Below are 12,125 nucleotides of genomic sequence, written 5' to 3' on the forward strand. Positions count from 1 at the left end.
GGGCGAACGACTCCACTTTCGAATGGACAAGATACGATTCGATCATGATAAATTGTACTGTTGAAAATATATACAGAAAATGGCCAAGTGCCTATGTACTGGAATAAAGGGGATAGTGTTCAAGCAAAACCGACTAATGCAACAGCCTCCAAGACGCTTTGGTGCGTCCTTTTTGCTTGACATCTCTGTTTTTGAAACTGTTCAACATTGTCGAATTCTCCAACTGTCCCACTCGTTGCTGAACACCACCTCCTCTTAGACGTAAGACTTGAGAAGGGAGTTGTAGTACTGGTATGCAGAACCACTGGGAGGCTCGAAGCTGTACATGTAGTCACCCCACCAAGGACCAGCAGACCACCAAGCAAAGCCCTTCCAGACATCAGTGTTGGCCTTCAAAAAGTCAAGCATGTTCTTGACAGCAGTTTTGCAGGTCTCGTTGGGACCACCAGCAAACTCGCCGATCATGCCGATCTTCTTGTTGTCACGGAGCCACTTGGTAGCAGCCTGGAGACGTTCAACACCGATGGATGTGGAAACACAGTTGGGAGAGGTACCAGAGCTGTCAGAGTCCAGGTACTGGTGCATCTCGTAGATGAGCTTGTTCTCGGGGTCAGTCAGAGCCTTCATGTTGTCATTAACATCGGGCCACGACCAGGCACCAGACCACTGGTTGCCCTCAACGAAGATGTACTGAGTGGCACCTGCAGCGCGGATACCGTTGATGGCGGCTTGGTTGAGGTTGAGGACAAGGGTTTGGTCCATGGTGTGGTACTCGTTGTTGGTGTCGAACATGACACGGCTGTTGCTCTTGAACTGAGTAGCAAAGTTCTTCCACCAGGTTTGGAAGTCTGAGGTGGAAGTGATGATCTTGTCAAAGTAGCGGCCGTAGTTGTGAGGGTCAAGAAGAACAGTGGCTCCCTTGCCAGTGATGTGGTTGACGATGGAGGTGAGGTTCTTCAGGTACGCCTGGTCGTAGGCGCCAGTCAAGCCGCTGGGGTTAGCACGCTCCATCTTGAGCTGCACACGGAAAGTGTTGTAGCCTTGAGAAATGAGGGTCTAGAAATATGTCAGAAGCTGCTATAGTATGAAGTACATGAACTTACGTCGACAGCAGCAGGCTCAGGGAAGATGAAGTCCTTGCCCCAAGTGCCAGGAAGGTTCTTCTCTCCGAATTCACCACCAGATTCGTTGACACCAGCCCAGAGGAACTTTCCATCGCCAGGTGTTCCAGTGGGAGTAGAGCCACCGCCGGTGGTAGTCTTGAGGGTAGTAGAGGGAGGCTCTGCAGTACCGGGCTGGCACTGACTGTACCACTGGTTGACGACAGTGCACTTGTAGCCTGAGACGCAGGATGTGGAACCAGAGAAGCCTTCACCACCGCATTGAGCCCAAGCTCCGCTTTGAGCGGCGGAAAGACCGGTGAAGAGACCGAGGGCGAGAAGGGACTTCATGATGACTGATACGGGGTTGATCTCGAGGGTGTGGTACTCAACTGAGGAGTTTGATTTAATGAGGAATGCACTGGTCTTTATATTCTTCTAACATCCTATATAGGCTTCTACCCTGGCACGCTCCCCATGTCGCGATGGACTGTCAATGATTTGGGCTACGGAATTCACAGTATAGCATCCGTCGTCCCATCATTCGATTGATCCAAGACAAGTTAATGAGTAGATGATATTATAAACAACCGAGACCCGGCCCGGAATCCGCAATAGTATCCAGAAGCCTGATACGCTATGCCTAGGGGAATAGAATTTCCAAGAACCGGAGGGCACCTCCATCTGGGAAATTTCGCTCTCAAGGCCGAGCCGTAACCGACAACGGAAGAGCAGATTCCGTAGTAATATGTAGTAGAGGGGAATTATAAAGCACATGATCAATTTAATCACGGTGTAGAAAGTAGAACCATAACTTTGCACGCCGACTAAGTGAGTCAAGGTGGATACCGGAACTTGAGGCTCCGTGAATACACATTGAGACGTACAAAGACATTGGCAACTTCGGAGAAGAGGGCCATGATTCCGTCTTGATTACTGGACTTGGTTAATTTTACAAGAGTGAATAGTCGTAGCATTAAACAAAGATTTATTAAATACTGGGTATAAAAATTTACATGGTAAACAAAAATCAAGTCTACAGACCACGTGAACTACTCAGGAAACATGGCTCCACCCTCGCCCATGCCGGCGCCATTGTAGGGATTGCACCCCCAACAATGGGGGGCAACATACATGCCCTGCCCTCCGGCTTCTTGCTGCTGCCCCAACCCAGCCAAATTTAAATTGTTCCAGGGAGTCATCTGCACCTGGTGGTTGACCATGGGTTGGACAACAGCGCCCCAGTTGTTGGCACCATGCATTGGGGGCTGAGCAACCATTCCAGGTGCAGGCTGACCAATGTACAACGGATTCTGGATGTACATGTTATTTCCTGCAGCCTCAGGATAAGCATGATGCACTTGAGGCTCTGCCTCAAGTGCAACCTGCTGCAGAAACATCCCAGCTAGGACGGGCTGATGAGCAGCAGCAGCCTGAGAGTTGGGGGCAGACTGCTCTTGCGCCATGTCCTCCAGCTGGGCCATCAGCTGAGGAGATACCTGGGCTTGGTTGCCGTTTTGAGGACGACTGGGCTTCATGACCTTGTGTTTGGCCTGCTCTGTGAAATAGTTAGCGCCAATACAAATTAGAGACATCAAGGGAAAGTACGTACGATTACCCTTGGGGCGGTTCTTGCTCCCCTTCTTTCGTCCAACACCATCAATTACTCTGACATCCTCTTTAAAACTGTTAGTCTCGATTGGGGAAAGTACAGGCAGAAAAAAGGGTTACTTACCATTGTGTGAAGGCAGACAATTTGAGGATCGATGGTTGTTAACGCAGCGTCTGCAGGCGATCTTTTGCCCGTTGGCATTCCTTCGGCAGATGGTTGTACCATTTGCGTATTTCTTTACGTTTGCCATCGTCTGTATATTGGTTTGTAGATAATGGTCAAGTTGAGTGATGGTCAAGTTGAGTGATGGTCAAGTTGAGTGATGGTCAAGTTGAGTGATGGTCAAGTTGAGTGATGGGAAGATGGGAAAGTAGGAAATATCATTTGGTTATATAGGCAGTCAAGGGGAGATGATTAACTTCAATAATCATGTACTCATGGCCTGCCTAGGCTCAGAGGAAAACTTTGTCAGGAAACTTCATGTTGATTCATGACTGCGAGCAATCAATTTCCAAAGTTACATACTAGCATACAAGCCCTTATACCAACTTTCTCTCTATATACCGTGAAGGGCCGTACCATTAAAGTTCAAGCACTTAAACGTTTACTTCTAGAGGCTCAAGTTCCCGCAACTTAAGCCTACTTTCTCCACTCTAACTAGGCTGTCCCCGAAAGTCAAGTCAAACCTTGGGAGACACCACACTATAGGCATGCTGGGACGCTTCTCTTAAGTCGCTATTTTTCAGGTTACTTATCACCTTGTTGTTGCTAGCTTATGCTTCGTCATTCCAAGTAGTTGCGTTCCAAATAAGCAAAAATGAGGTAGATGGCCAAGCCACTTGCCGTAACATTACCACCGCCTTGCACCGAAGAGTAAAATGGAAAGTGGCTGGGAACCCTTAAGATTCTACATTATAATAGATTTGTCTTGCGTGAAATCTTCCAGAACCTATTCTACTTTCACTTCCACCCAAGTAACTCTCCTAAAGCACTGACTCTGCCTAACACTTTCCTATGTGACCTGCAGAGTTCTACCAAGTTTGAAATTATTTACTCAGCCCCTAACAACAAGAAAGATACTTTAACAAGGTGGCAATCCAGCCTTCCCAATGAGTACCTCACTGCTGGTTTCGCCGAGTATGTACAGCATTCACGCGTGGAAAGCTCTTGTACGCCGAACATAAGTCTTCTACTAGTAAACGTAAACCCGAAAGACAGTTTTGAGAAGAATTGAAGTGAAGTCTATGATAAGATACCTTCTTTGAAGATGTGTGATGAGGCCTCGGGCACAATCGAGGCATGTCATGTCAGTGGTCTCCGTCGTCTATTCAGCCAATACAAACCCCTGAGTATAGAGAATTCGAAGAACAATCCTGCCAGAGATAAAACTAAGTAGGGAAGTACAGTGAGCTTGTAGTCAAAGTGTCAGAGATCTTGTTGCGGTGTACTTATTTCACCGGCAGTGGTAGGCAACCACTCGATAAACTTGCTCATCACGGGGAGATATCCACAACCATTGTTTCTTTCGGCTTCTGCAGCAACATGCACAAAGTTTCCCATCTTCAAAAACTTCGAACTTTCTATTTCTACCACTATATAATGCGAATCCTTTCTCCCTCTGTCCAGTTTCTGCAGTTCATTCTGCATCATTTTACACAACCATAGCTACCACGACACGCCTAATTATCTCTACCAACCCACACACTTATCTTCCATAAGTACAATCTAAACAATTGTGAGTTATCCTTCCTCTTCATTGCTTACAATCTAATATTGACCAATAGCTACCAACCATGTCTAATCAGGGTGACTGGACTGGTCGCATGCACGGGCAGCACAGGGTCTGCTGTGAGCGATGCTATGACAACCATAGATCCAGATCAGCGTGCAAGCTCACACACGAAGGTAAGCCAGCCAGTATTCCTCTTCCTGTCGTAGGCAACTTACTAACTCTCTTCTAAGGGTTACTGATCGTTCTCGGGAATGGTTCGGGTCGTCCCAAGGGGGCCAAGAAGGGAACAGCAGCTGTCCCCGCCCTCATCCTCCAAGGCAATACCTTCTTACCAGAGGTGCGGATGGAGTTTGAGGGAGACAGGCCCACAGACAAGATGCTGCGCCAAGAGCGAATAGCCATCCATTTCCGAGGGGTAGCACAACAGCAACAACAGCAGCAGCAACAACAGCAAGCAACGCAGTGGCAAGCACTTCAAGGCCAAGGCTTAGCCATGCAGCAGAGCAATTGGTTACCCTGCCAAAACCCAAGCATGTTCCCAAACCAGACACAGGGTTTCCAACAACCAGGGCCCGTGTCCGGGGGTATGGGTAACTCCCAGGGTTATGCCATGCCAACGTCCGCCGATGCTATGGGCTATAACATGGCCCATAGCATCGGCGTACAGAATCAACAGACGTTGGCTCCTGTTGATCAAGGTGTCCCCTTGGCCGCACTCGGGCCTACGCCCGTTCTGGCACCTACCGCTGGCACTGGTAACGATCCCGCAGTTCCCTCTCTCCCCCAGGAATTTACTGCTCAGGGCGTCGACTTTACCAACATAGACTGGTTGGGTGGCCTTGGCTTTCACGAGTCCCTCATGATGGCTTTGTTTATTTTGGCTTCGGCGAGGTAACTCAGAATGTCGCCCCATCCATCCTTCTGGGCCGAGCCCTGAATATGGCCTCTGTGTTTGTCTAGAACATGGCTCCGGGTGCCGGTTCAGAGGATCTGTATGGGATGCGCTAATGTGGGAGGTAAATGAATAGAGTCAAGCTGGTAATCTTTTGCGGTTGGATTTGTTTTTAGTTCTGTCTTTATTTAAATATACCCTGTATTACTAGCTGTTTATACCTACTTTGTATGTATATCAATTTTGAGGGATCGCAAGTTTCATATGTCGTTCACATAAAGTTGAAAAGATTTATTCTTAGTAATGCGAAATTGTTCGGGGACGCGACGTTACAATCTTGGAATGCGTTGTAGAAAAGTCAATTTCGGTGTGCAGTTTGGATTTGGGGTGTGTCTTTACTAAGTCAATTGGGTAGATGAAGAATGAACAAGAGGAATAAACTACAAAATGAGACCGTTCCCAACTTAATATCCCATCTAAGACGAGAGCAAAGAAGCAGCAATCCCAGCAACAGATATGGCTCCAGATATATGTGCAAAGTATGTCGAGGCGCCAGAAGTACTTGTAGGTGTAGTGGTTTCCTTTTCAGAACTCTCGGTGGTGGTTGCGCTGGCTTCTGGAACACCAGTATGTTTGGCGCTGAGAAGATCCATACCAGCGGTAATGACGACAGGTGCATAAGTAAGGTCGTACTCTTCCAACTCATCAGTATCGGAGATGGTGGAAGTGGGAGATCCATCATCGTTTCCGCCCAGATTGATGGTGGTACAACCCTTAGCAACGGTATGGGACATTTTGCAGTGGACAGACATCCTCCAATCATCCTCCTTGTCTTCAGATGGCATCGTGATGAAGATATCAAGGTTTCCTGTGCTGGCAGCGCCGGCTGGAATGGTTTGGCTTGCCCAGGGTCCAACTGTAAGTGTGTTGTTGTACGTGCCACACTCGTTACCGTCGGTGCCAGGGGGGCAGTTCAAGAGGTATGTAGTCGCTGTGGCGTCGGCGCCAAGGACTTCGGCGACAAGGGATTGGGTGCCATAATATGGAAGAGGCAGCGACGTGGAGAAACGAGTGGTAGTCATGTTGGATAGTGTAATGGTCTGGTAAAGAGTGATCCAGACAAGGTTGATGCCGCGAGGAGATATTAAAGAGCGAAAGCACGGGATAAATGAGTGTTTGTAGAAGAGAAACGGGGAATGGGAAGGAAATGAGAAAGGAGACAAGCCATTCTCCAGTGGGTTAGCCTTGAATCGTGGTGTTGGTCCATGGGTAGTTCAGCCAGGCACCTGCCCGTTAATGGAGGATAAGCGACAGCAGAGATTTAAAGAGTATATTTGCCTAAGTTTGGTAGACTTTTATTAAACAATATTCACCGGTCTGGTGGTCTAGTGGTATGATTCTCGCTTAGGGAAAACCCTATAGCATTGCTTGCGAGAGGTCCCGGGTTCAATCCCCGGCCAGACCCTTTCTTTTGCCATTCGTGGCTCTCCTATCCAACATCATTTTCTTTTTAGCCAGTCGAGGAAGGCATGTGTGTGACTCTAAATCTTTACTTTTCGATGATTCTTTGCGCTCAGCTGCTTCTGGATCTGCTCAGTATGAGAGGGAGGGGGGATAGATCACTAACAGAAGAACATCCTCGAGTTATCTATTATACTATCTTCCAATTATTCGGGCCTCTCTTGTAGCTTCAAGTCTATACCTCTGTCTAATAGTCAGTACTTCTCGCTATATCCTCCCATTCACTGCAGACGTCCAACGTCTCCTCACACTTTGCTTTAACTCTCCCCCAACAGTCTGAACCTAGCGGTACACGTAGAGGCACTGTCTTTCCCTCCGCAAAGCCGGTCCCCTTCACCAACTCAATCATTCGAGCGACAGCCATCTCTGGATTCCCTGGTGAAGTTGCCGACAACGTCGCCACACCACTTCGAACCGCTTCGTTGAATTGAGAGTATTCAGGCACACCTCCCGTAACATACTGCACTTTGTCAAAGACAGGGGTACGGCAGTATCCTGGTTCAACGATGAGGATTCTCAAGGTTGGTGCTACAATTGCAAGTTCTTTTGCAAGACATTCCACAGCACCTGATATGTTAGCTATGAAGGGATGTGTGGTGCAGTGGAGTTTACCTTCTAAGGCGAATTTGCTGGCGCAATAACTGGATGCGCCAGGATCAGAGTGCCACGCGGCTTGAGAACTGACATAAAACAATGTTCCAGACGTTCTCTCTTTGAAATGCGGCAGTATCGCACGAGTGATGTTTAAGGGGCCATGTAGATTGACCTGCAATGACCTTTCCAGATCCTCTTGGCTATTATTGTGTCAGTCATGTCAAACACAAGGCTTAGGGGCTAACCTCTGTTCTTCAAACGGTCCACTGAGAATAAAACCGGCGTTATTCACAACCACGTCGATTCCGTCATAGATACCCCAAGCCTCGTCAATTTTGGCCTTGATGACGTTGGGAGGTGCTGCGACATCAAGATCAAGAATTGCTGCACCAGTGCCATTCAAATGAAACAGCTTTGTCTGGGCATCTCGCCCCGTCGCTATAACATTGTCACCTGCAGCGCGAAGCTGGCGAACGAAGGACTCGCCAAAGCCACTGGAGCAGCCGGTTATGAACCACGTTAGAACCATGTTCTGATATATACAATATGGACAAGTGTCAGACAATAAGCAGGGAGGGGCTTCTGTCAGTTAAGTACAGTAAATAAGGGACCCGTTTTAAGATCTCCAGACTCTGGTGAGAGCGAGGTTGGCTTATTCTTCGACCCGCAAAACACCCAAGAACTACCTAGCTCGCCTTGGATCGACAGTAAGCAGTTGAAGGAGACTGTCAGCAATTGTGGATATTATCTAACAGTGCATGTTTAGCATGAATGCAGGCCTTTTGGGCATGGATATGAAAATGGGAGTTCTTCAACACTGATCTCTTGAGATAATGGAAATTCATTCCGTTAAGTGGCCCAAAGTAGTAGGACTGGTCCGAAAAGTGTATGCAACCTACCACGGGACGACACCATGCACTCCTACCACGTTTCCAACAGCTTCATCTTTTTCACCCCTAATAACACAAGCTACTCGTTCTCCCCCATCCCCTGGTTCAGCTGCCCCACGCTGTCTAAGAGATTCAGCGTCATGCGTAAAGTTAGTCGCGCATAGCCCTGGATCCGCACCAAAAACCAAAAAGCCCTCTGGCTTGAGTCGAGCATAATACATTGCCATGAGCATATTCAGACCAGCTTTGCTAGTTCGGTACTCAGTAGCATGCCCACTGTAGTATGGTGATTCCGAGTTGGCAGCATGAGTGATGGAACCTGTGCTTGATGTGACAAATATGAGGCGGGGAGGCATATGTTCTGCTTTTCTAAGAAGGGGAAGAAATGCTTCAGTGACGCTGAGTGCTCCTATGAGGTTGGTTTCGAGAACAGAGCGGAATGCTTCGCGGGTTGGGGGGCTGGCCATAGAGATGATACCAGCGTTGTTGACTAGAATATCCAATCGGCCCCATTCCGAAGTGATATGAAGGGCTGCAGCATCGACAGATCTATCGTCCGTCACATCAATTTGTATGCTAGAGACCGTTCCCCTGATGTATTCCAGCGACCGAAGTTCACTCGCTGCCGCTTCCCCTTTGGTTTCGTCTCGACTACCAATAATGACATGGTAGTCAACAGATGATAGAAGTAAGTTCTTGGCCGTTTCGTAGCCGACGCCCTGATTGGCGCCTATGGTTCAAACTCAATGATGTAACTCGGTGATGTTGTGGACATGCTCTACTCACCAGTGATTAGAACGAACTTCTTGTACTTGGACATTTCAAGGGGACGAGGCGTAATAGTGTACTAACATAGCTAGATAATTACGACATTACTTGTCGTAGTATAAGTAGTGCTTGCTGCATGTTCCCTGCCTTGTTGATGCTGGCGGAGTTAACGGGAAGTTGTGGTTAAAATCCGTTGGCGGAACTCAGTACTATGCTTCAACGGTGGTGTTAAACGGAGTTACGCCACGTTTCATTTAACTGCAGAGGATCTGTTATAACTAGTCTTTAGGCTAGAGTATGTAACACTCGTTGAAATTGTCTCGGTGGAATAATCCCAAGAACACCTCTTGATATTGCTTTGATGAATGACTACTGTCACAGAAGAAAAGGATATTTACAATGTCATCATCAGACAGCTGACATCTTTCGATTTGGATCACGTTATCTATCTCTGAAGTCTACAGTTAAAGCACGGTGGTTACAGGGCAAAAAAGAAAAAAAGAGAAGAAGAACAACATACAACAGCGGGGATTCGCTGGTCGTCACCGACCCAACTACTGATCCGCCCCTTATCAGCTTGTCTATGGGAGAGCGGACGGGATCCCGAGTTCTCTGATAGGTATGGTCGTATGTAACTGAAAGCTCTGCAGTTGAAGTTTATTACCTACTTACTCTTTTCAGGACAGTCGTCAGTAGATCGTAGATGACAGTAGCTAGGTAAACTAGTCGACTGGTTTGCTAATTGTTATCATCTGTAATACTAATCTAGTTTCAGTGGTATGTGGAGTTATAGGGAATGCTTTCTTGCATTCTTGGAAAATTATCTATAGATCCTGTTAAGTTTTAGCACAGGGTGGACTTTCACAAAAGGCAGGACAGGATCATCAAATTTAAGGATCACCAGATAATATTATTAGAGCTGAAACACATGCAAAGCACTAGGACTTAAGAAATCCAGTTAGTCATGGTTGGATTAATAAAAAAATGGTAATCAGATTAACAGTATCGGTAAAGTACACTCTATGCTGTTGGATAATATCTCGAAGCAGCAGTTTACCCTAGGACTGTCAGTTCTCTGAGAACTGTGGCGGCACACGACATAGAGACTACACTGACCACTTCCTCTATCCAATAGCGGGTTTAGCTCAGTTGGGAGAGCGTCAGACTGAAGTCAAACTTCAATCATTCGATATCTGAAGGTCATGTGTTCGATCCACATAAACCGCAAACAATTCTTTTTGCATATAGTTCGTTCAGCCTGATGGGGTATAAACCTTGGCGGGCTACCATCCGTTTTCTCCGTCAGTTTTAGTTACCCTGAACCATTAAAGAATGACTTAAGCCAAGACCTTGGCTGATGAAATGTGGACCAGAACTGTGAACCCCTGCATCGATAAGTTCCCCTTGTAACTAAACCTCCTGAACTTCAACCTACTCCCATCCATCATTGCATTTCTATCTTGCTTCTATCCGCATTCAACATGACCTCACACACAACGACGTCGCTTCTTCTCCCTGCCTACACAGGCAATTTTGTCGCTAATATCATTGGCGCCGATGCCACTGCCACGACTTTTGTCCTTGACTGCGACGTCAAGAAAGATAAACAAGATTGCGGCTTGACTAAAGATACTATCATCGTCGGGCCATGGGCCGATAAGACTCCTGTGCCTGGTGCGGCAACAACCGGCCTTTACAAAGAGTATATGGCAATCAAAGACGAAGATGAAGACTACACGTTTTCTGTCCAGTGTGACATGAGCAAAACATACGCCAAGACATGCACCACTATCAACATCGGCGGCAACGACAATGGAAGCCCTACTGCGACTTTCACTCGCACTGCTAGTGATACTTCTTTATACGAATACTTCGGCTACGGAAGCTTCACCTGGGTTCCTGTCACTATTACATCCGGCCAGGAGTATCTTTCAACTACTGTTTCTGGAACCGCGAAAGCTACAGAGGCAACAACGAACACCGATGACGGCGACTTGGTGACGATAACGGGCGAAGCTGACCCTTCAAAGACCGAAGAAAACGTGGTAACCATAACTGGTGAGGCCGAGCCTTCGAAAACCTCCGAGAACAGTGCACATACATTGCACGGACTAGGTCTTTTCGCCTTCTTTGGCCTGGCCACTATTGCAATCCTAGTATAAAGCATTACAGATGAAGAATCTATGTTTTTTAGTAATATCGAAAGAGCTTATGTGAAGAATTAGATCAGGCTTATCAGACCAAAACTACTCATGACAGAAGTAACGGGATTTCTCAAAGATACATAGATATTAGACTAGGAGTCATTCACCATGTCCAGAATTGCCATGAGCTCTGCCTCCAGTTCATCCGCCTTGGTAAACTGACCTTGGAGCCGATAAGTGACAATCAGGCAGCCCATGGCATTTCTAGTGTCTGAATGAGCCGTATTTAAAACCTTTTGCCTAAGCCTCACGAGCTTTACCTCTAACTGTTCTGCGCCCAGAACCCGTTCGCTTACCGTCTTTGCCTGTGTGTCCATATCCTCTGCCTCGCGAAAGCGATGTAGTGACATGTATGTTGTTGCCAAGTTAGCGATGGCTGAGATTGTCTCTGGGTGTTCTGCCCCTAGTACCCTTTCTCGAAGCGTAACCACTTCAACCTCAAGAGTGGTCCCCAATAGTCTTTTTGACGGCATCAATTTCTCGAAGAATGACTTGCTCTGCTTCTTGGAGAAGGCTGTGCTCTCGATAATAACCAGCCATGTCGGAAAAAGCGATATGGCACTTCTAGTCCATTTGGTCGTTGGGCTCGTAAAAGACGACAATTCTGGATGCACGTCGCTTTCTTGCTTGCCACTGAATTTCATCATCGCCTTTGCCTCCTCTTCACTCCTTGTAGTGCCATATCCTACTAAATAGCAGATAGCCAGCTGAAAGGCGGTTTCTTTGTAATCAGATGCTTTACGAGAGTGTAAGCCGTAATCGAGGCGATTATTCAAGCACTTAGTGATATAGGGCGAACCAGAAAATCTACT

The 12,125-nt window shown here is 47.2% G+C and overlaps 7 protein-coding genes across 7 annotated transcripts; 2 read left to right on the forward strand and 5 right to left on the reverse strand.

The window, feature by feature from the left end:
• Positions 1–255: 255 nt before the first annotated feature.
• On the reverse strand, positions 256–1,451 carry FSST1_007862 (glycoside hydrolase superfamily; the record flags this gene model as incomplete). Its single annotated transcript, XM_083224688.1, has 2 exons — positions 256–1,056; positions 1,104–1,451. 2 exons carry the CDS (start codon positions 1,449–1,451, stop codon positions 256–258), a joined length of 1,149 nt encoding a protein of 382 aa, XP_083083823.1.
• Positions 1,452–2,152: 701 nt separating this feature from the next.
• On the reverse strand, positions 2,153–2,962 carry FSST1_007863 (uncharacterized protein; the record flags this gene model as incomplete). The annotated part of the gene is made up of 3 exons (XM_083224690.1): positions 2,153–2,658; positions 2,713–2,778; positions 2,836–2,962. 3 exons carry the CDS (start codon positions 2,960–2,962, stop codon positions 2,153–2,155), a joined length of 699 nt encoding a protein of 232 aa, XP_083083824.1.
• A 1,543-nt stretch (positions 2,963–4,505) lies between these two features.
• On the forward strand, positions 4,506–5,339 carry FSST1_007864 (uncharacterized protein; the record flags this gene model as incomplete). Its single annotated transcript, XM_083224691.1, has 2 exons — positions 4,506–4,617; positions 4,675–5,339. The coding sequence occupies 2 exons, from the start codon at positions 4,506–4,508 to the stop codon at positions 5,337–5,339; spliced, it is 777 nt and encodes a 258-aa protein (XP_083083825.1).
• Positions 5,340–5,812: 473 nt separating this feature from the next.
• FSST1_007865 (uncharacterized protein) lies at positions 5,813–6,418 on the reverse strand (the record flags this gene model as incomplete). The annotated part of the gene is made up of 1 exon (XM_083224692.1): positions 5,813–6,418. One exon carries the CDS (start codon positions 6,416–6,418, stop codon positions 5,813–5,815), a length of 606 nt encoding a protein of 201 aa, XP_083083826.1.
• Positions 6,419–7,044: 626 nt separating this feature from the next.
• FSST1_007866 (SDR family oxidoreductase) lies at positions 7,045–7,980 on the reverse strand (the record flags this gene model as incomplete). Its single annotated transcript, XM_083224693.1, has 3 exons — positions 7,045–7,424; positions 7,470–7,651; positions 7,697–7,980. 3 exons carry the CDS (start codon positions 7,978–7,980, stop codon positions 7,045–7,047), a joined length of 846 nt encoding a protein of 281 aa, XP_083083827.1.
• A 366-nt stretch (positions 7,981–8,346) lies between these two features.
• FSST1_007867 (uncharacterized protein) lies at positions 8,347–9,161 on the reverse strand (the record flags this gene model as incomplete). The annotated part of the gene is made up of 2 exons (XM_083224694.1): positions 8,347–9,071; positions 9,128–9,161. The coding sequence occupies 2 exons, from the start codon at positions 9,159–9,161 to the stop codon at positions 8,347–8,349; spliced, it is 759 nt and encodes a 252-aa protein (XP_083083828.1).
• A 1,429-nt stretch (positions 9,162–10,590) lies between these two features.
• Positions 10,591–11,271, forward strand: FSST1_007868 (uncharacterized protein; the record flags this gene model as incomplete). The annotated part of the gene is made up of 1 exon (XM_083224695.1): positions 10,591–11,271. One exon carries the CDS (start codon positions 10,591–10,593, stop codon positions 11,269–11,271), a length of 681 nt encoding a protein of 226 aa, XP_083083829.1.
• Between the last annotated feature and the right edge of the window lie 854 nt (positions 11,272–12,125).

Source organism: Fusarium sambucinum, chromosome II (genome assembly GCF_050947815.1).
Source record: "Fusarium sambucinum isolate potato_lamoka chromosome II, whole genome shotgun sequence".
NCBI classification, from domain to species: domain Eukaryota; kingdom Fungi; phylum Ascomycota; class Sordariomycetes; order Hypocreales; family Nectriaceae; genus Fusarium; species Fusarium sambucinum.